Raw genomic sequence first — 23,729 nt, 5'->3', positions numbered from 1 at the left:
ATGATTTTCCTTCTATTTCAAAGTCAAAAGTCTAGGGATAAATTTCGTATCCATTTATCTTATTTGTAAATTATCAGTTAAAATTCGATGAATAGACCTGTTTGGGTTATCAGTTTGTCGGCGAGTCCACGAATAGTCAAACGTCTGCTTGAACCAACCTGTTTTGTGTTAAACAAAACCCTATAAAGACCGATTTACTGTCTGTCACACGCACTTTTCCCCAAAACGGCTACACCGATTCAAATAAAATTTGGTGGACATTTAGGAACTATGAAATACCACGCATACGGTAATTGACATAAATTTACTTCCCGCTTAAAAAAAATTTAAAATTTCTTTTCACCGTATATTGTGGTATGTGGGGTATGAAATGAAAGGGTCCGATAAATATTTCTGAAGCTTATATTAGCTACGGCATAAATTGCAAAATGCACGAGTGAAGAACCAAAATGTGCATACTTAAAGTGAGGCAGGACTCATTTTCGGAAACTGCCCAATCCAAAAATTTGAAAAAATTCAAAGAGAGCGCTTATATACAATAATAATTCCATCTCCACATCTGTTCAAATAAACTTATAAATAGTATATTACTAACTTTTTGAAGTTGCCTAGAAAACCCCCCTTGAGTCCATCCTATGAGTATCGAAGCAAAAGCACAGAGAACATTATCGCGCAAAATACTGCCAAGTTTCATGGAAACCCAGCTATTACTGTCAGTTATAACAATTCAAGCTTACCAATTCCACGCAAATTTACTGCATCTTAAGCCATGCAAATAAGATGCTGACGTCATATTTAACAAGAATAATTGACATTCGAGTAAAATATTAAAATTCTATTCGTGAAAAATCTACTTTTCCCCAGTCCCTTTTTAAGGTTTTGTTTTACAAACAAAAGGTTAAAATCGGTTTAATGCCTGTCTGTCTGTCTGCCTGTTTGTTATACGGACTTTTCTCAGATACGGCTATGCCGATTCACACGATATTTGGTGAGAAGATGGGAACTGAAAACGCGCACACATGCAATGACTTACATCTTTCTACGTTGAGTTTAGCCCACTCTCATACATGCAAAATGAGGGTGTACATTTTTTTCACCGAATATAGTTATGTTGGGTTCAACTGAAAGGTCTCGATTAGTACTTTTCGAAACTAGTATTAGTTTTGACGTTTATTGAAAAGGCGGGGGGTCGAAAGTAATAATTTCTTCAACGGATCCATTCTCAGAAGCTACCCAACCGAAAACTCTGAAAAAAAATCGTGAAGCTGCCTCTATATGGTGTCTAAGCCTCGAAATATTCCCTTTATCGATATTGAGTAGAGTTAAGTTAATAATAGTATTTTCCGGAAATGGGTTAGGAACCCTCCTTAAGTTTATCGTAGATGCATGTTATCTCTAAGTCTGATCAAAATCGTATTATTATATATAGTTAGAGTAGCTCAAAGTTGTCTTTTCCGTGTAAATTTACTGCAATCCAAAGTACAAACTTAATCTTCACGCCAGTAGACTCTGTAAATATTATTGGGAATATGGACATAAAAGCCCTTTAATGAAACGATTTCAATTATTGTGAAAACATTATTTTTTCATATATTTGTAAAAGAGTAATCTGACACGGTATCTAAACTCAACCACTCTAGGGACTATAAAAAATTTCTTTCTGCCCATATTCATTATGTGCATGACCCATGCACACTTGTGCTAATAAAGAATTATAAATCATTACCTCGTCTGCTATTGTCGTACAGGATCCACTTTTCATCGCACATCGGAATTCTGTGTATAAATGAATTCATTTTGTTTCGCGGAGAGAGAGATATGCACACTTCTAATTATCATGTCTTATGCCGCTCCGTCAATTGATGTGAATTACATCCCCAACATACAACACCACTGAACTACGTCCCCAACGTACACCGTCACTGTGCAATCGCACAGCTAATGCATGATCAGATTTTACTGTTATGCACTTCTCCGTTTTTATGAAATAATATTTCGAAATTGTAAGCAGTTGCTGTTAGCATCTCTTGAAATAAAGTTGAATACTCGACAAACTTGCAAGTGTTATTGTTCGTGCAACCCATTAGTCCATTTTTTCAACTTCAGAGTTGTTCACGTATGTAGTAAAGCATCAAGAAAAAGATAGAAACAAAATGGGCGACAATAATGGCATTTATTTGATTTTTGACAAGCAAAATAAATTTAATTTTTTATTATAAAAAGTAGCAAAAGATTGCAGTCTGACTTTATTGGCCAGGCTGATAATGGCATCCCACTCCGGAGCGCTATCCCACTACTGCTTACCACGGGGACTCTTGGCTGCTGGTTTTCACCCCTGGCCCGGTTCATCCCTCCTTAGCCAACCTGAATGCCTGAGACTCCTCCCTGGCACCCATATTGATGGCAAGCTTAGTGCGGACGCTCCGTCAACATGATCTGACACACTACACAGAACTCCTGACCTCAAATCATCCTACAACCTGACCTCCGAGTAGCCGGATTACAGAAGACGCCACGCTTCCAGTCGGAGGTATTACTTCTAGTTGTAACTGTAAGTTACCGGCTAGTTCTCCATGCAGAATGATAGATGGCATTGTATTGGAAATTTTCTATTTTTTCTGGTATTCATTGCAGTTTATTGTTCTTTTTTATTACATCAAAAATTAATTGTACCTCTAATGAACATAAATGACAAATCAGACTATTCTGACTTTATGCCTTCAACGTAATATAAATTTGTGAAAATTCATAAATATTTTCCAGCTGTTTTCTTTGGTTTTGAGATTTGCTTATTATTGGCTGCTGCCTCTGCTCAATCGGTTTTACCACGTAAATACTCCGTGAAATACATCGACCGATTTGCCACATGTGCGGTTCGATACGACGAATTGTGACGTTCAAATATCCATTGCTTATCTACCCGTTGAGCTGATGTGTTACAAAGGCGACCATTATTACTTTTAAAGCTTGTACTGGGGGAAGTTATATTTGTTAATTCGCACATTGTCTCTTGTTCGGTACTGATTCTCAAAAGCATATATGATTATGAAAGAAAATTCAAAGACGCATTGAACCAACCACAAATACCTGATAAATAACTGTTAAAATACCGTTTAAACGGCCTCACAAAGTTCAGCTAACTGCATCGGCACAATTGTTCATATACAAAGGGGCTAACTCCCTAACATGGAGCATGATCTTACCAGTTTCGTGGGAATTGCGCTATTACTAACAACGTTATAAGAGGTCAAACTTGTCGCTTCTTTGCAAATTCAAGACTTTGAATGTCAATATCACCTGAATGTGGATATTGCAGTTCTTCGCACCGAGACCCGTTGGGGAGTGCCTTCCTCACGTACTCGAGGAGGGCGATCAGACCCGAGTCTGCAAGGTATTCAATTGAAGTGGTTTTGGTGATTTAACAACCGGTATGGTGTTTTGAGAGCATATCTGGCAGGAGAATTCTCGGGGAATATAGGCCTCAAATTCACTGATATGATTGCTGAGCCTGCATTCAGTAGTGTTCCAGTTATTGCAGCGCTTTGATCGTGGTCTAGAAATCAATTATGCCTTCAAAGCAGGTTAAGCCCCCAGGACCTTCATGTATCCTCAACGGAATCAAAAATGGTTCAATTTCTCATAACCACTTGTCGTGGGTAAAAGTACGTTAACTGAGTTAATCTTGTATTGGGAGCTCAGTTGGCAGATTGGCGAAATAGAAGTGCAGTGTGCCCAGTTTTGTTTTTATTGCGTTCCTTTTAAGGCTTTGTCTCAAACAAACAGGGTCTGGTTTCCCGACTTGTTTTTAGTTATCGATTATGGAAATTAACGCACAAATGGAGCAACCATACAATATAAAATTTTTCCTAAAGCTTGAGAAGAAACTCTCATACAATTCATGAAATATTGAAATCCTTTTATGCGGATAAGGTACTACTCCCTTCAAGTAGATTATTCATTTTTGCGAAGATCGTGGAAACTGGAAGGAGGATGCAAAAGTTGGAAGACCATCGTTGACAAAAAAATTAAACGCGTATAATTGCTTGTGGAGAAAAAATCCACTCAAATTCCTCGTTCTTTGAAAGGGTCATAATTGGGGGCGAATTATGGTTTTGCTTGTATGACATAGAGATGAAGGGTCCTCAGTGTCTCCTTTCTAATCCCGAAGTGCAAAATGTCATGCTCAGTTTCAGGCATGTTATGAAAAATGGAAAAGGGGATAGAACAAATGAGTAGATGGGCAGTTCGTGTATTTATTGGACAGACCGCATATGCTTTATTAAGTTTTCATTTAGATTAAGTACTAGCACTGAAGAAGGAGGCACGTGGTCTCCGAAACAATTGTATGCGTGAGAAAAATAAAAATATTTACAGTATAAAGAATAAAACCTAGTTCGTTTATTAACTTATATAACTCAATCCAATTCAACGTAACTACAGCGCCTACGATCGCAAGCTACTCGCCGCGTACCCCTCCATCAAATACTTTCGTTTTTCCCTTGAGGACAGGCCGTTCACAGTGTTCACGGACCACAAGCTCATTACTTTAGCCCTTAAACAAAAGCCCGACAAAGCATCTTCTCGCCAACTTCGGCAACTGAGCTTCATCAGCTAGTTTACTTTCGAAATCCAACACGCGTTTGGAAAGACAATGTCGTTGCAGACACTTTGTCTCTAATCTTAAGGGTCGCAGTACCTGCCGCCATCGATTATACGACAACCGCTGAGGCGCAAAAAGACGACACAGAGCTTCAGAGCCTGAAGACAAACTCCAAATATAAGTTCAAAGAGTTTCCTATCTTCGGTTCAAACTCATACTTACTCTGCAAAAGCTGAGTTAAGGGACCTAGTCCATTCATTCCGGTCGACTTTCGTAAAGAAATATTTCACGCAGTACACGATTTTACGCACCCAAGCATCAGGACGACGAACGGGTTAATCACTGAAAAATACTTCTGGCCGTCCATGAACAAGGACGTAAACTTTTGAGCCAGACATCGCGTGCTAAAAATGCAAAATCAATAAGCACGTATGAATGGAGGTAGGCGTATTCTCCAGGTCGACCAAGCGCTTCCACACCACACACAAATACAAGTATTGCCTCAAAATTATCGACAAGTTTACGCGGTGGCCTGAAGCAATACCTCTGACTGACATTACGGCATGTCGAGGATAGATCCCGCGCTTTGATGTACCAGCCGTAATCATCACGGACCAGGCAATGCAGTTTGAGTCTACTCTTTTCTCGGAGTTAGGCAGGCTCCTTGGTTTCAAACGGCACAGGACTACTGCATACCATCCGCAGTCCAATGGGATACTTAATGGCTCGCGACGATCCGTCGTGATCACAGTCCTTGTCTTTCATCCTCCTCGGCCTTCGCATCATGCTGCGCCTGCTCAGGGACGCGGTTTCCAAACTGCGGCCGACTCCGCCTTCACGGCGTCGGAGGTCGACACCCCCAGGGACCTCAAGACATGCTCACAGGTCTACATTAACCTGGACAATTCTCGGAGCTGCACCCACCATACGAGGGGCCTCTTTAGAATCCTGGAGCGACGGCAGCACTCTTTCAAGCTCGATGCTCGAGGCGCCGCGACTGGCGGCTTGGCATGAGGCCGGATCGGACCGCCGGCGCATGTAGACGCAATTGTTTAAATTAACTTTCAAATTTATTATAATTTTATAAAGTTTTTACTAAACATAAAAGTAGAAATCACTTTGTCCTTGAAAGCGTACCAAACAGTTTACCTCATTTGATTATACAATACAATTCGGTATTCACAAAAAAACGGCAATGATATATATGTGCATATATACAAGAACATATATAGTTGCCTTGTTTCTCTTGGTGGCTTATCGTTCGCAGTTCGCTGAAATGCGCTTCAGTTCCTCCCAGGGTTCTCGAAATGCCCGTACTTATCCTCCACTATTCTGCGCAAAACGTTCTTGAAGCAACTTGCTTGCCGGCCAATTGTCGTCACGCCTTAATATATGACCTATCCACCTACACACTGCCACTTCCCCCTTCCGATCACCTCGCGTACGGGTGACAGGTCTGTTCGCTAACCAAGTTCTTACGATGATACGACGCAGACAGGTGTTCAGGAAGGCTTAGAGCTTTCGAGTGACAGTGTTGGCCAATTTCCGTGTGCTACTCCTATATAGCAACACAGAAGGAACACTAGCAAATACCAGCCCCAAATTGATCTTGGAAATTTAACTGCATTTCCAAATTTAAGATAAAGTAGTGAAAGCGGAGCTAGCGCTGTTAATGCATCGGGCAACGTCCAGTTCGGTGACACCGTCGGCAGAAACCACGCTTTCCAGATATATAAATTGATCAACGCTGTCGATGTTCTGCCTATTAATAAAGATAGGGAGAGTACGACGAAGTCGATGGCTGGAGCGAGATTCAAGCCCCCATCGAGAGTACAATAAAGTCGATGGCTGGAGCGAGATTCGAGCCCCAAGCGTAACATAGCCATTTTGACCGACAGCCAAGTGACCATCAAGGCTTTGTACTCAGCGACGACATCTTTCAGGCTGGTGGGGCAGTGCAGAAACGCGCTGAACCATTTAGGCGGCACGTTCAAGGTCACCTTCCTCTGGTTTCTATGGGGTTCTGGGTCTATGTTCCATAGGAACATAGAGGGGAATGAGCGGGCTGACGGATTGCTCAGGCGAGACTCTGCTCTTGGCAGCCTTTCGGTGAATACAGTCGGTGTTTCGCTGGCGGCTGTTGGGGGCGGAGTCTACTCGCACTACCCAGCAGCCGCAAGCCTTAGATGGTGAAGGCTTACGAACTGTGCCAAGTCAAGGAGAATTCGGCCCGCTTATAACATAGCACGATCACGAGAGCTTCTGTGCCAGACGCGTGCAAATCCATTCAAGATTGTGGCGGTCTGCACGGGGCACTGGCCCATAGGGGACCATGCCGCAAAGCTCGGCATACTCTACAATTCGCATTGTCGAAGCTGCGGAGAAGGAAGGGAAACCCTCATGCACTTTCTTTGCGCTAGCCCAGCTCTAGCTAGAGTCAAACTACGGACACTGGGTAAACCATTCTTTGGGGAGAGAGAGATTTCTAGCTGCAGGGTGGGAGAGCTGCTTTCCTCCGTGAATGCTCCGGGCTGGCTCTGAAAATCCGAGCCGGCTAGGCTTTGCCTCCCTGCTCCCATAACAGCAGGCACGGTCTTAGGAGTTTGTGGCATCAAAACCACAGCGCTAATTGGGCTCCTCGGAGCCGCCACTGATACCTACCTACCTACCCTACGATGAGGGCAGAGGGATGAGAGAGACTGAGAACCTTGGTTTTGTTGGTATTTATCTTCAGTTGAACTCTACTTGCCTCTCATTCCAAATCTAGAATCATTTGGCCAAGGTCTTTGACCGAGAGAGAGAGAGCAAGCAGATTTCATCAAAATAGTGGAAATGTTCAAGGAAAGATGTCATAGTCCATTGATCTTCTTCACGTCCTCCGGATAAGACAGCATGAAAAACGTCACCGATAACAAGAAGAAATAATATCGATGACAAGATGCAACCCTGGTGGACTCCGCGTTGGACCTCAAAATGCTCTGAGATTTTACCTCGATGCAGCACGAGAGATTTTGCGCCATATGTCGCTTCGATAATGGCTGTGATTGCTCTACCTTGTTGGTTGGTTGAAATTCAACTGATCTTAGGCCAGGCTCTGTTCACAAACAATGCGCCACCAACAACGAGGCAAGGTTCTTTCTTCTTTATATCGGAAGTTCCTGTTAGTTCGTAGCAGTGTACTGTTGAAAGGCTCCTCATTTCAAACCAAAATTTCACAATCAGTACTCTGTCCGACACTAGTTTCGATGTAATGAAGGCTCGCCTTGCGATTGTGGTAAGCATTAATGTAACATCGAATCTACGGTTACTTCCGTCAGGCTTTCCAAAATACAACAACACAACGCCACAAGAGGGAAAGGAGTGCTCTCGAGAGTCCCATCATCTTACTTATTTAACCCCAAAATATCCAATTTGTAACGCTGTAACTCTCGTTAAAGTTGGAGAAAGTGAGCATTCTGGGGGGCTTCGATACCGTTGCCAAGGAATACACCCACATTCCAAAGGCTCTCTCGAAATCGATGAAGACCAAGTTCAGCGAGGATCTAATCTTCACGCACTGTTCCAAAACTACCTGTAGTGTCTTGATGTGATCAGTTCAGGAGGATCTATAAGGTTTCAAGGCGTTCTTTGATGCGGTCCAGGATTATTTTAGACATTATCTTTGCAACGGCAGGGAGCACGCAGATACATTTCCAATTGTCACACTCAAAACGAAATTCTTTGGAATCTTAACGATCATCCGCTTCTGATGATTCTGGGAAAGTTCTCGGATTCCCAAGATTTCTGTACGTATGGAAGTAGCAAATCTGCAGTAACTACAATGGCAGCGATAAACAACCCTGTGGGGAGACCGTCAAACGCGACTTTACTTCATTTGAGTGTATTAATGGCCGAAATGATTTCTTTTCTGCTTTGGGAAACAGTCCGTATCCGCATGCTACGGCGACTAGCCATTTCATTCACAAGAGGAGAAACCTCAACGGATGTGGTACGGTTAAGAAATATGGTGAAGTATTCTTTCCACCTCTTCAGTTGCTCGACCGTTGACCTCCTTCACAGGTTCATCGAAAGATTTGCGACCACATACTAGCTCTTTCGGGATGTGATATACATTTTTGAAATCATTGCACTCCCAGGCACCTTCCGCTTCCCTGACCAGCGCAATAGCAAATACTCTCTTGTCATGGCGTACATTATGCTGAACTTCTGGGGATTTCACTGGGTATTGCTGTTCGCGCACATCACGCCCGTCATCACTCATAGTGGTCAATAAAGCTTTCAATCCCTCCCGTTCATTGATCCGCTTCCACGATTTCGCAGTTATCCAGATCTTATGACGCGGGACACGGCTGACGATCTGCGCAGCACCCAAGAAAAGAGCATTTTTGATGGCAGCCCAATGCTCATCGATATTGTCGCTGAACAATTCAACCTTAGCGGAATAGAAGAGAGCGCGATAAAGAGGATAAAGTCACAGCATGTCCTTGTAACCACAATGGGTCGGGAAGGTGCAGGAAGTGTGGAAAAAAAGACCATCTTATCAAAGATCGCACTGGAGATCCACGATGCATGTTGTGCAAAGGGAAAAGGGAGTGGACGACCGGCACATTGCAGGTGGTGGAAGGTGTCCAGCATATAGGCGGGAGCTGAATCGTAGGGCTAAATGAGATTGATACAAATCAACCTCAATCATTGCGACGCAGATCAAGACTTCCTCTCACAAACCATTCGAGAGTCGAATGTAACCGAAATTATAGTAGTGCTACGTGGATGAAAAACTCATCTGGAAACCAGGTGTTATGGGCATGTGGACGGCAAGGCATTTAAGAAATAATGACATTCCCGGGAGCTGGCTTTGTTAGGACAAAAGTCAACGGCGTCCATATCTACAGCTGTTACGCTCCTCCTCCGCAATATGAGGAGATGCTAGACGGTTAAATGTTAGACAATAGAGACTACAGCTCTAAAATTATTGCCGACGATTTCAACGTATAGGCCTTGGACTGGGGAAGTCGAGTGATGAACACCACGGGCCAAAAAGTGCTTGAGCTGGACATCGTACTAGCTAACGTTGGTTGCGAGCCCACTTTTCGAGACAGAGGGCTAGATTGGATCGTCGATCTGACTTACCTCAGCACCTCGTTATCGAGAGGGATGGTCTGGTGAGTGACAGAACTCTACAATCACAGTGACCACCAGCCCATCTATCTCGACACCAAAAACGAAAGAAGCGACAGTCGAATCAGCAAAAGAAGTATAAAAACCTTGATAGTTGGGTGGTCCACTGGACTTTTCGAGGATGAAACATTCTTCAGTTTCCAACCGCGGCGGTGAACACATTTATACTGCTCTTTGTTCTGATAAGTCATAAACTGTGGGATCAAACGTTTTTTACCATCCATTTTGTACCGCCCTTCATTATTAAATTAAAATTTAAAATATTCAAAATATGTAAAAAATAAATAGCTTGAAGGAGAAAAATATCGTAAGTTGACAACGTGTTTAAAGGAGTGTTTCCCACCCAGTGGAAAAGGCAGAAGTTGGTTCTGCTAACGAAGCCCCGAAAACCATCTGGCGCACCCTCTTCATATCGCCCTATCTGTTTCTTAGACACTATGAAGAAGATGTAGGAGAGGGTAGTATGTAACAGACGGCTTCCTTTTGTCGAACTAGCAGGTGGTGTATCGGAGCAGCAGTATGGGTTTCGCAGAGCGCGGTGCACGGTCCGTACAATAACAACGGTCGTGGACCTGGCTTGGGAGGCATCGGCCGCTGGTATATGCTGCGCAGTAGTGATGTTGGATGCCAGGAATGCCTTTAACTTGTCCAACTGGGGTTGGATTAAAGGTACCCTGGTTAAACGTGGAAAATCCTACTTCAGATGGAGTGATGACGTAGGCCAGGGTGCCAGACAGCTTTTAAGGACATCGAATTGGAGGGCCTCGGTGCAAAACTACTAACTGGGTTATTCTGGTTACTTAGCTCGCATAATCGAGAGTTACCTCTCGAAGGAACTTCTTTGGCACACGCCGGGCCGAAGGAATATGTTGTCCCAGCAGATATTCCCCAAGGTTCTGTATTGGAGCCCCTTCTGTGCGGCATAATGTATGACGGAGTGTTCGGCCTGCGCGTGCCAAAGGTGGCAGTGTTGATTGGCGGTGGTAGTAGTTGTAAAATACCTCAAGGTCGTGGATCTGTATGGAAGTGAAACCACTCATGCTATCAAAGCATGGCTTATTACCAATTGCAGAAAAAAAACAGTACTGTTAAAATCCGGGGTGGTAATCACGAGGGCGGGGATCATTAGATACCTGGGGATAATTAACGAGGCCAAGTTGAGAGTCAAGGGACACCTGGAATAGGCGTGCAAAAAGGCAGCAAAGAGTATATGATCTCTAGCAAGGATGGTAACTAATATTAGAATCCCAACATCTAGACGTCGATTGCTCATAGTAGGAGTGGTGAAATCGATTCTATTTCATGGTGAGCCAAAGTGTGCAACGGCCAGGGTGTGCTACGCTCAGCGCGGAGATGATTTCCTTGGATCTTCTAGCGAATAAAACACACTGTTCCTTCCGGGAAAGGAGGAAGCGCCCGAAGTGACTGCGGGCTTCGGAAAAGCCACAAAGAGGAAGCTATAAGGGAGATGGCAGTGATGATGGGATAATTCCGAAAAAGGCTGCTGGGTCCATGCACTGATCCCGTGTATGTCGGGTAACACGGAAAATTGAATTACCACCTAACATAGCTCCCTACGGGACACGGTGGATTCAAGAAGTACTTGTATCGCTTCGGATTAGCTAGGTCCCCAGACTGTCAATAAAGCGCCGCTATATCCCTGGAGCCGAACATTTTATGTTCCATTGCCCGAGATTCGCGATTGAAAGAGGCAGGACCCCATAATCTCGTGGAGGAGATGCTGAAGACGGAAGCAAATTGAAATGCGATAAACGCAACAGTAACTGTGATGTAGAAAAAGCTATAGGAACTGGATCGAGGCCAGGAAAGCCTAACGGACACGTTGCTTAGTCGTACTGGTGTAAAGTAGAGCCCTCCTCGCGAAGTAGGTCCTTTTAAGATGTCCACCTCCACCTATAAAAAAGACATCAGTGGATATGGGTGAGATGTGAATAAAGGCATCTCCTCTCTCTCCACGAAGTAACATTTCCAGCATTTTCTTTGCCGTAGATACTTCGGTTTTTCGGCTAGTTTAACTGGGATGAACAATGCCATCCCAATGGATTTTCCTTCTTGGGAGGTATATTGCTTTCATGTTTGTAGTATTAGCTGCTTAAGACAAAGTCTTATATCTTGATCTATTGCATAATTTTCTCCATGATTTGAATGGAGGCTGAAGTCAGATTTTTCCGTCCGGTTATTTTCCGCGAACTATATGAAAACCATCTTTGCCTTTTTGCTTTGGAAATGCTTATCAATTTTGGCGAAAGAGCCAACCAAAAGAACTTTCTGTATTTAAGCGTGTATGTTGTCCCCGCTTTATAAGGCTCAGAACTTGAAACTTGCATAGAGCTTACTACTGTTATGTACGCATCTGATAGACAGTATCAAGCATTTACGGGAAAAAATATGTATACATGTGGATAACTATAAATCGCATTTATTTAAATTTTTAAAAAAATATTTTAAAGCAATTTCTACTTTTTTAATTATGAAAAACAACAAAAGGTTGCAGTCTGACTTTATTGGCCAAGCTGGTAATGACATCTCATTCTGGAGCGTTATCCACATTTCTGGTTACCACCAACATGAGTGCTCGTGAAACTCCTGCGCCGCACCCATATTGATGGCAAGTATTAGCGCGGATGCTCCTATCAACACAATTTGGCACATTAAGTAGAGACTCCTGACCTCAAGTCATCCTACAACCCGACCTCCGAGTAGCCGGATTACAGAAGACGCCACGCTTCCAGTCGGAGGTATCATTTTTGGTTGAGGCTGTGAGGTGCCGGCTAGTTCTCCATGTAGAATGACAGATGGCATTGTTCTGGAAACTTTTGATTTTTTGTGGTATTTATTGCAGTTTATTCTGGTTTTTTATTAAATCAATATTTTTTTCCACCTCTAATAAACATAAATGACAATTCAAACTTTTTTAACTGTATGCCTACAAAGTGAAACAAATTTTTGAAAATTCATAAATTTTCCCATTCATTTTCTTTATTTGAAAGTTGTCTCCACTCAACCGGTTTTACCGCACAAATGTTCCGAGAAATTGATCTATCCATTTGCCAAAAATGTTATGCCGGCAATTCTAAGGGTGGTAGCATTAGGAGCAAATGCATTCTCACTTTTTTGTGGAGCTAAAATATAATTAACGAGCGCAATGCTGACCACATAGCCTCCTAGTGTACCGTTACGGTCTTGAATGAAGTGCTCTAACACACTTCAAGGCCCTGATCCAACATGGATTGCTGCGCCAACGATTATTATAAAATATAATTTCAATGGAAAAAAGAGTTAGCTCCTGGAATTTCATTGAGGCGCCAAATAAAGAGTTTAATGAAATAAAAAGATAATAAATAAATAAAAAATCTCACGTAATTTTCACCCCGGTCCATATTTTCCTTACAATTTTTACTCCGGGCTCGACTTTCTTCTTTATCTACCGGCATCCAAGGATTCTACTTTTTAATCACATACGTCATACTATTCCGATGAAATACTTCTTGTTTGACTTGACAACTATGTATGTAAAAAAGAAGCGACTGTGGATTAATGACAATAAGGAAGCAGTTGCAAAACTTCCTTGCTGGGTAAATGACACAAACTTTGGGTCATCACTAAGAGGGTCTTTATCTGCGGTGCCGATGAAATTTGCGGCACTTTCAAAAAGGATACAACAAGAAGACACTATCACCGTGACGGAATGATGATCTGTCCAATCTTAAGAAGCTGACCAAAGAGATCTTCAACATCAGCTACAGGCACAAATATTGACAGCCATACAAGGATTGGCTGAAGAAGTACAAGTCGGCCATCAAGATTGTCAAGAGGCGGTCCTGGTTGGACTATTGTCAGAACATTAAAAGTACCAGCGGATCTACTAGGCTCAGTAAGATTCTGTCCAAGCAACATAGGAGCCCATCCTTTCCTAAAAGTCGGAGAGCTCCTGAACGGAATCTTCTGGTAAAATTCCCGCCCGCCTGCCGTGCCAAACTTAAATGATTTCGACAACTATACACTACATACAATCCTCACCCACTTCTTTCTCATACTCTCTTAAGGGACATTCCTTATCCTGCTTAAATTCCACTCAAGACCTCGGAGTCACTTCCGGCAATAAGCTCCGCTTTGACACCCATTGCCTCGAAGTCACCAATCGAGCAGCAAAACTGCCAGGCTTTATATCTCGCTCCTCCTCTGATTTTGACTCCATCCAACCCTCCTTAGCTCTCTTCAATTCCCTCGTAAGGAATATCCTCGAGTACTGCTCCGTGATCCGGTCACCCTCCCGTAACTGTGATTGTCTTGCCCTCGAAAATGTGCAACGTAAATTCACCCGTTCCCTCTTCTTTAAGAAAAGCTTCTCTAGTGTGGACTACCCCTTCCGCCTCCCCTTTTTGAACCTTCCCTTCTACAACAGCGTAGATCCTATCTGGATCTATGCACATTTTCTAAACTTCCCTCGGTTCTATTGGACTGCTCCGCCGCTAACGACATCATCTGCCGTTCTGCGCCTTATAAGGCATGTAGCGCAGACATTTTCAACGTGCCCTTCGCAGAGCTCGAAGTCTACTTTCATCCCTCGATTTCTAGGTTTTCCCGAAATTACAAAGCACAACAGCAGGATGGCTCCGTCGTGCGCCATAATGTGTGTGTCAATGTCCGATGTCTTTTTCTAGCATCCCAATGGGATGACTGCGGGTGGTATGCCGTTGTCCACTTGCGTTTGAATCCCAGCAGCTTTTCAAAGTCCGAGAGAAGATTAGATTCGAATCGCATTCCTTGATCTGAGATGATTATGGAGAGAACACCGAGGCGCGGAATCCACTCACAGCAGAATGCCTCAGCGCATGACTGCGCTGTCGGGCCCGTGAACGGCTTGCCTTCAAGGGAATATCGGAAGTACTTGATGCTAGACTAGTAATTCCCGATCATAGGCATTGTAATTCCGTTGAGCGGGATTCAACTATTTTGAGAAGAAACCTAACGATTACCAACTCTGAATCACCCTCTCGTGATGAGCAGCGCCTGCTGCGGTAAGGCATCGACGAACACCTCTAAGTGTGCATCCTTTTGAGGGAATGCAAAAAGTGTAGCATCTTTCAGCTGTTGCTTGGTGGTTTCAAGCGCTTAGACGGTTTCCAGAGACCACGTAACCTCCCGCGAATTTTTGGTCTTAGGACCAAACAGGAAGGCATTAAGTAATGTCCGATAGTAAGCGGCTTTGGGCAGGAAACGACAGTAAAAGTTGACCATGCCTAAGAACCTTCTAAGGTCTTCGACCGTCTTTGGAAGCGGAAAACTCGTGACCTTGTCTAGGTCAGGTTGTATGCTATCAGGGGTGGTGGGAGGGCCTAGAAATTTCAAGTGTTGCTGGAGAAATTCGCATTTTTCAACGTTGAGAACTAGGCCATTGTCAAGGAGGCGCTGAAAAATCCACTCGAGATATGCCAAATGGTTGAACTCGGTGGAAAATACGACCAGAACATCATCCAAGTGTTGTCTACTTGGCTAAAAGTCATCCGTATGAACTTGAAGAGTTCAAAAGGTGTGCAAATTGCTGTCTTTGGATGGGCGTGTAGTTTGCTGTCGCTAATTTCAGCTGTTGAGGAAATAGTTTCTTGGGTTTGGGGACGGGGAGGACCGAGACTTCTGCGCCTGTGTCTATCAGAAAATTGCGCGCCCACTAAGATGGTCATACATTGTAAGGCAATGTGTTACTGTACTTTGGGTAGACGTTGCGGTGACCCCCAGTGAACTCAGTTTTTTGGAGTCGCGATAAAATGGAATGCCCATTTATCGAGGCGGGCGTCGAACGGGTTCGCCGTCAGCGTAGCCACATTGGCCGCAAGCGCGGACAATTGCCTCCTCAGTTCTCAAGACTCACGAGACACCTTCGCGGCACCGGGGCGCGCAATGCACTACGTGTATTTTATCCGCAGTCGCGGCCGACACGCTAGTATGGTTGCAAATGACAGCGCGATATTTTTACCCTCGTGCGGCATTACTGAAACAGCAGAGTGAAACAAAACGTACATATTTGTATTAATGGGGAAAATATGGAATGTAGCGTTGTTTTTGACTATGTCACATCAGCATCGAAATCGGAGTATTCTGACCTGAGCAAAAAAACAAATGAATAACTTCCTCACCATACAAGTAGATACTTGTTACGATACGTGTTCATGTGAAGTGGATGTGGCAGTGGATAGGTTACACGTGGAGAAAAGATGATAACACCACTGCGGCATATGCTATGCAATGGGATCCACTATCCCAGAGTGTCCCTGGATTGCAACAAGAATATGATTAGGTTAAATTCTATTCTGAAGGGGAAACTCACAAGGTTCATGCAGCTGAAAGGAGAAATTTGAACTACTGCCGGTGGGCGAAAATCTTTGTGAATAGAGCGGCATGTTTGTTTGTCCGTTAAGAAGTGGAACATAAAAGCCCTAGTTGGCTTTTTAACAAGACGCTGCTCCTTAAACTACCACATGGAAAAATGGGAAAGATATATTTGGCTATATGTAGCCAATGTTGGGGAAGAGGAGGAGACGGCTCTACGAGAATTCACTTGCCAATGTTGGTCTGAATATGGAAGTCGATAGGAAACGACCAAAAGGCCGCCGAAACAACGAGGGCTGGATACACTGGATGGTGATTTGAAAGCCTCGCGACTGCATCCCGGTCAGGCAAATGAAAGAGCAAAATCGATCACAAGCCGACCCTGCTTGTGAACGGGACAAAGGCTAAAGAAAAAGAAGTAAGTGGAGACAGCTCCACACTTCTTCAGCTGATCTGCCTTCTCAGATCTCAGTGGAAGATACCTTGGAAACGTTTTCTTCAACGAGCAATCTCCGTATTCTCCTTCCGCCTCTGGAAGATGTTCTTGGATTTGTAAAAGGCTGCTCATTAAATAGGCTATCTCCGGGGATAGTACAATGGTGCTAACAAAAGGCTAGTTGCTGTTGCGACTTTAAACTATACTAAGTTAAACGTCTCATCATAGGGTCAAAGCTCTTACTGTACAAGACAATGATCTTGCCAATCCTCATGTACTCCTCGGGGACTTGGGTTCGTAGCAAGAAGAATTGAGAACTCTTGACCGCGTTCGAGAGAAGAATCCTCCGAAGAATTTTTGGCCCCCTACATGAGGATGGACGATTGCGTAGCCTACATAACGACGAAATCTATGAGCGATACCATGACCGTCCAGTTGTGGATAAAATCCGACTCAATAGGTTACGGTGGGCGGGTCACTTAATCCGTATGGATGAGGATGATCCAGCCCAGAAAGTCTATAAGGGCAATATCTATGTTAGAAAAAGAAGACGAGGCAGACCCTGCCTAAGATGGAGCGATGGCGTAGGCCAGGCTGCGAGACAGCTTTTAGGGATATCGAATTGGTGGACCTCGGCGCAAAACCGGGATGTCTGGAGTTCTTTATTAAGGCGGGGCCTAGACCGTATACCGGTTGTTGCGCCGTTGATGATGATGATGATGATAAGTTAAGCCGGATAACCCAGAGCTAGCTTCGGGTTATGGAGGTGCTTCCTTTAAAAAAAGTTGAGGTTCTATAATTTAATTTACATGAATCCAATATTTTCAGTGTATCAGTTGCGTTTCAGAACTAAAAATATCTCCATTCATTACTATAACTATTTATTACTAAATTTGATGCCTAAATTATATCCAACGTTCACCAACTTGATTTAAGGTTTCCAGCAACCTAGCACTCCTAGCGTCGTCAGCACAATTAGATAATGTTTCTCCGAATTCTGCTTGTAGGTTGTTAAAATCGCTAATTCGCGAATAATTTACATTTGCCAAAGATCCTAATTTCATTAAATTCATACTATTTGCCGTTTGCCTTGCTAGCCTTGATGTGGCCCTTCCGAAATCTTGGATTTTACTGCGTAGCGCATATGCATTGCGATCTTCTATCAGTAGTTCTTCATTATCAACTTCGCTTGAAGTAACGTATTTCAATATGGCATAGAAGATTTCAGATATTTTTAACACAACGAACGGCAACGTGTAACTGATTGCATTTTCGAAATTGGGCAAATAATAAGGCTGCGGCGAAACGGTAAATTGAGCGGCCGTTAATTTCTTACTATCAAATTCTAGAACTGCAGCCGCGTCACTATCACTTACATATGCCGGGGCCGAAAAAATAGTTAAAACTGACGGTGCTCCTTTCTTGGTCACCCGATACGCTTTATATCCACCTGCTACCGCAGAATGGGCTCGAATTAAAGTCAATAAATTGTTTCTTTCCAAAAAACGGCAACAAGCTTCGTATGAGAAGTAAAATGAAATATTACGATCTACATTGTACATGAAGTCGGGTATGTTCATGTCGACATTGTATCGCCTCCAAGGATCCGCCCACATGAGATCGCAAAAGGTTCCATCATCCGGAATTTCCATGAAGCGATATATTCGATTTATATCGTGGAGAAACTTCAAATGGGGTCCGATGCCTCCATGAACACACAGAAATACATTTCCGACAACCGCTGCCAGCGGGAGACAGTCGAAAGTCAGCATGCATTCGTCATAGACGTTTTTGGAGTACTTTACTTCACATTCTCGCATGAAGGAAATGATTTCAGTCATAGCTCTGCTTTCATGATTCCCGCGTAACAGGTACATTGAATGCGGAAATTTTATCTTAAATGCGAAGAGCATAAGGACGATTTCTATCCCGAAGTATCCTCTGTCAACATAGTCCCCCAAGAATAGATACTTGACATCCGGAGGCTTGCCACAACCTTTAAAAATTGAGATTAAATCATAAAACTGCCCGTGTACGTCTCCGCATATATTGACGGGTGGATCGACCCTGAGAAGATTGGGTTCAAATCTGAGCACGTTCGCAGCATCTCGAAGAATTCGGATCGCACACTCTTCATCAAGCCTACCCTCATCGTAAAAAAAGTTTATGAGTAAATTGCAGTCAATTATGCCATTCCTGTAAATGTCGTCGATGTGCAGTCGAGTCGTTATAGGGTACGGTATGCTGCTGACGATCCGATCGGTAGTTCTAAACATGCCATAAACGCCATAGAGGAAGACTGCATTTCTGTCTTGTCCATTGTAGGGTCTGAATCTTCGAGCTATGCCCCTTTTTCTTTTTCGGTTCATGAGGCTTACTTTGATGCGGTGAATTTAGATTTGGAAATCTTTTATCGGAAAAAGTTGTTTATTTGTATAAAACCTGCACAAAAAATCAGATGGGAAAATAAAACAGGCAACCTATCATTTGAAAGAGGGCGTCTACGTGCAACGCATTCTCCGATAACGTCTTACGAGTCTCCTTTTGTCAGATAGTCGTGAAGTGCAAATACAGTAGTCGTAATTCTTAAAATAATCTATATATTCTCTTATTTATAAACCAAACAGGAGTCTTACAATGAAAAGCTGATGTGTTGTACTGAATTGGTTTTACGTGGGGATCGTCAGCTCCTTCACAACTGCTTTCAATATCTCCGGCGTTTTGTAACACCAGTTTTTAATATGCTTACTAACTCGACACCAACCTTCGCCATGTTTCGGTTCGGCTGCAACACATCGTTCCAATACCTCATTCTGTTGCTGTTCGTTGCCGTGCAGCAGCTCGAATTTGTAGAAATACGCCCAAGCATCGCCAAGATCCGGATCGATTTTAACCTGCAGAGATAAGAACAGTTAGAATCTGCTAGGAGTGAATGGGGAGAAAGAAGATGCACTTACCGTTCTATTGAACCAATCGCGACATTTCTGCATCTTATGCTCCGACCAGAAAAGCTTGGAGACGGCCAACAGCACATGTGGGTCATGTTCGCATTTTTTCAGTGCGTCCACTGATTTCGTTTTCCGTTGCGGCTTGGACTCCATGAAAATTGATTCAGCCCATAGTTCACCTGCATCTGGGCATTCCTGCAAAGCCCTCGCCATCAGATTATTTGCAATTTCTTTAAGTCCTGCTCGCAATTCGATGCGAATCGCCTCCAGCCAAAGCCTTGCAGTTTTCGGGTTTTTCAAACGACCACGCTCCAAAATCGATCGGGCTTTTGTGAGTGTTCCTTCGCGTTCTTCGAGTGACGATGATAGAATCCACAGCGGTATTGAGTTGGGACATTTTTTCAATCCTTGTGTGTAGGTTTGCGCTGCTTTCTCTAACCTTCGTTGTTGTTCTTCGATTTGGCCTTTCATCATCCAGAGCTTGGGGAAATCTGGGAAAACTTTTACTGCTTCCTCGAGAAGGTTCAAGGCTTCGGACAGATTTTCAAGTGCCCACTCTAGTCGAGCGGACTTCATCATGACACGAGGGGTAGGTGCTGATGCGCGAGCTTTGGCTAAAAGACGTCTGGCACGCTCGTATTCAGAGTTTTCACTCTCGAGTTTCACAGCAGCCAACCAAATGTCCTCGGAATTGGGATTTGCTTGGAAAGCAAGAGATAGGATACCTCGAGCAGCGGGAACGTCTCCTGCAAGCCATTTGGATTTGGCGCCCATCAGCCAGAGAACTTCAGACTTGGGACAGTGGGCGACCGCGCGCTGGAGCAGTGCTTCTAAGCTTTCGCGGGTTCCATGATTCTTCTCGAAATAGGCAGCACGCAACCAAATACTTTTCTTCGACGGGAACTCCTGCAGCGCAAACGCATAGACAGCTCGGGCACATTCGAAGGCATTTTCCTTGGCACACTGAAAAGTAAACATTTCAGATAACTAACCCTCACTAGGTTTACATCGAAATTTACTCACATATTCGGCATCATCGATCCACGTCTGCTTTCTATCCTCCTCTTCCACGCCGATCGCAATCACCGCCTTAATGATCGCCCGACAACAGTGCACGGCATTCGACTTCTCGGCTTCTATCGCCTCCTGGAACCATTGCTCGCGGTTTATCTCCACCCCATTTGCGCTCAGCGATGTCAAGGCTCGATCAATAATCTTCTCAACCATGTGAATGTTCCCGTTGGCCTCCTCGAGTTTTGCGGCCGTTGTCCAAATTTGCTTATCAGTTGGGATATTTTCACGAGCTTTGTTGAGAACTTTTCGGGCATTCTCGTAGGTTTCCAGACGAGCCAGAGCCAACCAAAGTTCAACGCTTGTGTTGCAACATTCCACAGCCCGCGACAGAAGGATACGAGCATCTTCCGGATTTTCTAGCTCAACCGCTGCTTTCCAAAGACGTACGGAGTTTGGAATGTGTTCTAACGCCTTGCGGAAGACTCGTCGCTTGGCCTAGAAAATATAACAATTTGGGATCCAATTCATAATGAGTAAGAAATGCAAACAAACCTTCAATTCAGTCTCCAAGTCAGCAGCCTTGATCCAAATGCGCACAGAGGTGGGAATGTGTCTTGCAGCTTGTGCGATGACCGCCTTCGCCGTATCTGGAGGCTGCAACCGCGCTGCTTCCAGCCACAAGTCTTCACTTTGCGGGTTAATTTCACATCCTCGCATGATCAAATTTCGGGCCATTTGAACTTTGCCCGTAACTTCCTCTAGACGAGCACTAGCTATCCAAGCGGGTGGATGATTGGGATTTGTCTCTCGCACACTCTTCAGGAGCAAGCGAGCCTTCTTTATGTCATTGATATCCCCACCATATGTCGGTATCATACTCTGCATGTCCGTTAAGTAACCTTTTGGATCGACGACTGTTTGTCCAGCTACAGAGTCGGAGACCTGCGACAGTTTCACATTCATCAGAGTATTCCTAGCTTGGCCGATTTTCCTCAGATCCAAGTCCCCTGTGGGTGTCAGCATACCGGGGGTAGCCACCCCAGGGACTACTGAAGCCAATCCGGAACGTGGATCAAGATTTGTTGTAGTTTCCCCTCCAAGACTACGAGATAAAACACTGTCGGGGAGCGGAGTGAATTTCTCCGCCCTAGGGTTCCGTTGCTTCCTATTACGACTGTCCCCCACTTCAGGAATATTGATCCATTCTTCTGCGGTAACATTAATAAGGTTCCGCTTCAAATCAGAGAATTGCTGTTGAATCTTCGGTCGTTCCTGACGATAGCGTTCCAAATCCTCTTTCATCCGCTTCTCACGATACTCCTTGCGCTTCTCATCCATACGTTTGTCTATCGACTCATATATGGCATCGGCTTCCTCATCATCTTTGTCATAAGGATCTTTAGAGAACAAAGAGCCACTGTATCCACTGAATTCGTCATAGTTGGAGTCGTTCAAGTCCTCGTCGTCCTCTTCCTCCTCCTCTTTCTTTTTACGCTTTGCAGCGGGAGGAGCGTGCCGATCATCGGAAACATCATTGGCATCTCGTGCAGGACCAATATCCGATCGAGTGGTGAATCCTGTAGCGCTGTATGATTAAGGAAGGAATGTTGGTTAGAAAGGTTTGGAAACGATTGAAATCATAGTGAAACTTACCCTCGTCCAACACCGGCCACATAGCCCAGAGGGGCTGGGATACCAAGGAAATGCTTTTTATTGCGATTTGCAATCACGGCTGCCGTGATATTCGCCATGTTTTGCTTGTTTTTTGAAACGCGACCTGTAGAAGGAGTCTCCTCACAAGTGACAACTTTGACATCAATTTCAATTGAACAGCGCAAAGGCAAGCAGCAGCTGATTGAGGTGTTAGAGAAAGTTTTGAAGAGAGATGGCGTTGGAAGCAATTTCCGGTTTGTCAAATCGTTAGTTGACGTTTTCTCTTATTGAAATTTTAATTTGGAATGCCTAAGGGGTCGAAAAAATCGATCTTTTTCGTGTCAATAGATTTCTGATATATTTGAGAATATGCGCGCAGTTCAGACAAACACTCACTGACGAAGATTACACCTGGTCCTCGAAGTACCGGTATATGAGGAATGAAAAACTCACTATTCGGCAATTAAAAAATAAAATTTGTCTTTTTTTCATTATCATGCGCGTAGTTGCAGAGTCTAATACACAATACTTCCGTAGATGCAAAGCCAAAATCAAATGAGTGCCAGGTAGTTACGGTGCGACCGAATGCCTAGGCTACAACACGCTCGCCTCCTCTTGACTGTCGAGCCTTTCGCTTTGCTCGAAAAGGTATGAAACTTCTGCGAGACGCGTTCTACAAAATTGCATGCCAACCAAATGTTATCTGATTTTTCAACTAAAAACAAATTTTCAAATATATGTTAAAAAACACAAAAAAAATTGTGTTGTCCCTTCCAAAAAGGAACGGAAAACCATCTTTTTAAAACCTTTAAAGCATGGTTTGAGTTAGGAAGTAGTTTGTTAGTCGAAGTGTTGAACGAAAGATTGCCTTTGAAGACATTTTTCCTGTTTATTGGCTGAAGAAAAAACACTGAAGGAAGGGGCACTTGGTCCCCGAAAGACGTATTTGTATATATTACCAAATACTTTTAGCCAATAAAAAGGGAAAATATCCTGAAAGGCAATTTTTCATTTTACTCCTAAAGCAGTTGTCCCTCCTTGTTTTTTGTTTTTTTTAAGCATTAATGAGTGCCTTTTCATTTGAAGTGGCTGTGTTGTCATAGTATCTTTCCAGATAATTATTTTTTCTTTAAAATAAATACTTCTTTTTTTAGCAAGAAAGGAAAGTCGACAAGGAACAGACTACTTCCTTCCTAAGGATAGTGGAAAAATTAATCCCCACGAATAAGGTGAATGATAATGCAATAAATTAGCCAGGCTTAACTATATTTCCAAACTTCGATTCAAAACCTGCAAATTTTACTCGCTACCTGTAACGATGAAACGTGTTAGTGACAAAACAAAGATTTCCCAATTCCTTCTTCTTGTTTAGCCGTACCATGTTAGTTTACGATCTGAACAATCTCGAAACAGGCATTCAACCAAAAAAACATGTTGAACAGCAAACCATTGGCTTTTTTGAGTTGGGGCAGGATAATTCGGACAAGTATATCATTACCATAATGGTGAGCGAGTGCCTTGAAGTCAACAGTGGCACAATACTCTCCTT

General features: G+C 43.6%; 2 protein-coding genes across 2 annotated transcripts; both read right to left on the bottom strand.

Moving 5' to 3' along the window:
* Positions 1 to 17,470: 17,470 nt before the first annotated feature.
* On the bottom strand, positions 17,471 to 18,406 carry LOC119647772 (serine/threonine-protein phosphatase 2B catalytic subunit 2-like). Its single transcript, XM_038048952.1, has one exon. It carries the CDS (start codon positions 18,404 to 18,406, stop codon positions 17,471 to 17,473), a length of 936 nt encoding a protein of 311 aa, XP_037904880.1.
* Positions 18,407 to 19,145: 739 nt separating this feature from the next.
* Positions 19,146 to 22,361, bottom strand: LOC119648705 (pre-mRNA-processing factor 6). Its single transcript, XM_038050513.1, has 5 exons — positions 22,181 to 22,361; positions 21,080 to 22,112; positions 20,537 to 21,022; positions 19,523 to 20,476; positions 19,146 to 19,459 (listed from the first exon to the last, which is right to left on the bottom strand). The coding sequence occupies exons 1-5, from the start codon at positions 22,276 to 22,278 to the stop codon at positions 19,235 to 19,237; spliced, it is 2,796 nt and encodes a 931-aa protein (XP_037906441.1). The 5' UTR covers positions 22,279 to 22,361; the 3' UTR covers positions 19,146 to 19,234.
* Between the last annotated feature and the right edge of the window lie 1,368 nt (positions 22,362 to 23,729).

The sequence above is a fragment of the Hermetia illucens genome, chromosome 2 (assembly GCF_905115235.1).
Source record: "Hermetia illucens chromosome 2, iHerIll2.2.curated.20191125, whole genome shotgun sequence".
Taxonomy (NCBI): domain Eukaryota; kingdom Metazoa; phylum Arthropoda; class Insecta; order Diptera; family Stratiomyidae; genus Hermetia; species Hermetia illucens.
Note: the sequence above shows the minus strand (reverse complement) of the source record. Positions and strands in the feature narration are given on the sequence as shown.

Bases quoted from the DNA above. Each gene is read 5' to 3' on its own strand.
- LOC119647772 (XM_038048952.1), bottom strand. From the start codon at position 18,406: ATGACTGAAATCATTTCCTTCATGCGAGAATGTGAAGTAAAGTACTCC.
- LOC119648705 (XM_038050513.1), bottom strand. From the start codon at position 22,278: ATGGCGAATATCACGGCAGCCGTGATTGCAAATCGCAATAAAAAGCAT. The intron at 22,113-22,180 runs GTAAGTTTCACT...TTAATCATACAG, and splicing joins GTGGCCGGTGTTGGACGAGG to CGCTACAGGATTCACCACTC. The intron at 20,477-20,536 runs GTGAGTAAATTT...TTTACTTTTCAG, and splicing joins GGATCGATGATGCCGAATAT to TGTGCCAAGGAAAATGCCTT.